Here is a 1,663-nt window from a genome sequence, read left to right as displayed (position 1 = left end):
CTTCAAAGAATCACGAGCAAATATACCAGTCAACAATTTTGACTCATCCTGACCAAGCGTCTCCTCACCCCCCTGCGCCATATGCACTAAATTAGCGCTAGGGAAGACCGCTTTGTCATTTTTATCCACACAATCCCAACTGATCGTAACCCCATAACAGCGGTAACCTAGACAGAGCATCAGCTTTATTGGCGTCGGTAGCTACCTTACGTACAACCACAGAAACACCCGTAGACTCCAAATCAGTAATAATTTCCCTGATAGACTCGGTAAGCCTTCTTACAACAACTCGTTCGAGGCTCTTCACCGAGCATCTATTAGTGGTTGTCCAACGACAAACCGTCTGCGAGTCGCTGTACACCACCACTTGGGATATCAAAGGGTGCTTACACTTCCCCGATAGCACACCATGAATAGCCAAAACAGCTTTTGACAAAGCGATAAGCTCCTTACGGTTGATATGGTAGCTACGCGCGCCATCCTTGAAAATACCCGCAGATGACTGTAGTAATGACTCAGTCTGATTCTCGACACTATAACTCATCATAACCCATGACCATGCTACCGAGCTTGCATCAACATAAACATGGAGCTCATCCTCAGGTTGTAATTGACATACTGAGTGATAGCATTCAGAGTTCTGATAGGTCTCAAGAGTGTCGAGACATGAAGACAATACATGATAAGCCGGATTCTTTGGATCCACAACAAACTCATCATCCCATTTGAGTCCACTGGCAAGGGCACCACCGACTATCTTCAAAACATCACTAGCTAGCCGTTCAGAACCATGTATAAGTAAAGGATCACACCCACTGCTAGCAATAGCAGAAACCGAATACAGTGACCGCTTCGTCCACATAGTCTTGATTTTCCCATCATTATCACGGATGGTACCAATCTTATGTTTGATGCAAGAGAAGCCGAGACTTCCGGGACTATCTTTCCCAAATACCCATAATATACCAAGATGCTTAAAGCTTCTTTGAGTCATACTATCAAAACCCTTGGCTTTGGGAAAGTCGAAACCGTACCGACCGGCAACTTCTATAATCTTATCCAACAAGATATCACCGATCGATTTCCCATCAACGAGGCGTGGAGACTCACCACCTTCGTTTATTATCACCGTCAAATCATCGAGATAGAGGTATATGGCACAATCCCATAGATGTGCCTTGATCTCATCGGGAATCTCCGAAAGTGCTCGGTCAAGAATAAAAACCAAAGCAGACCACAAACAACAGGGCCCAGCTCTTAGGCCGAAACATAGCCGAGAGCATCGGTAAAGGTTACCATTAGCCACCAGTTCCACCATGGAATCCTTCTCCAAACGGATTCTGTAAAATGCAGAGCTCGCATCTCTCACCAAGACTCTAGAGAATTTCCTATATCTTAATCTCAGGTTCAGGAGGATAGACGCTATCGACGGACCAATATAGGACCCAACTGGGCTGTATAAATTCCTCAGTCTGGCATCAATAACGGGTCTTATTGGGGTGCTAGACCCCAACTTCTTAGCTTTAATAGGAAACACCACCAGAGTACCAGGGGAAGGGGGGTTAGATTCAATTGGTCCAATCTTCTCCCACCATCGATTAGTTTCATATTTTTCCACTTCAGCTAAAAACTTCAACTGCTCAACCTCGTCTATCTTCCCAAT

General features: G+C 45.0%; 1 protein-coding gene across 1 annotated transcript; it reads right to left on the bottom strand.

Annotated features, from left to right (window-relative positions):
- Positions 1-121: 121 nt before the first annotated feature.
- Positions 122-1,318, bottom strand: Pmar_PMAR014942 (hypothetical protein; the record flags this gene model as incomplete). The annotated part of the gene is made up of 1 exon (XM_002782050.1): positions 122-1,318. The coding sequence occupies one exon, from the start codon at positions 1,316-1,318 to the stop codon at positions 122-124; it is 1,197 nt and encodes a 398-aa protein (XP_002782096.1).
- Positions 1,319-1,663: the final 345 nt, after the last annotated feature.

The sequence above is a fragment of the Perkinsus marinus genome, assembly GCF_000006405.1.
Source record: "Perkinsus marinus ATCC 50983 genomic scaffold scf_1104296940274, whole genome shotgun sequence".
In the NCBI taxonomy this organism is placed as follows: Eukaryota; Perkinsozoa; order Perkinsida; family Perkinsidae; genus Perkinsus; species Perkinsus marinus.
Note: the sequence above shows the minus strand (reverse complement) of the source record. Positions and strands in the feature narration are given on the sequence as shown.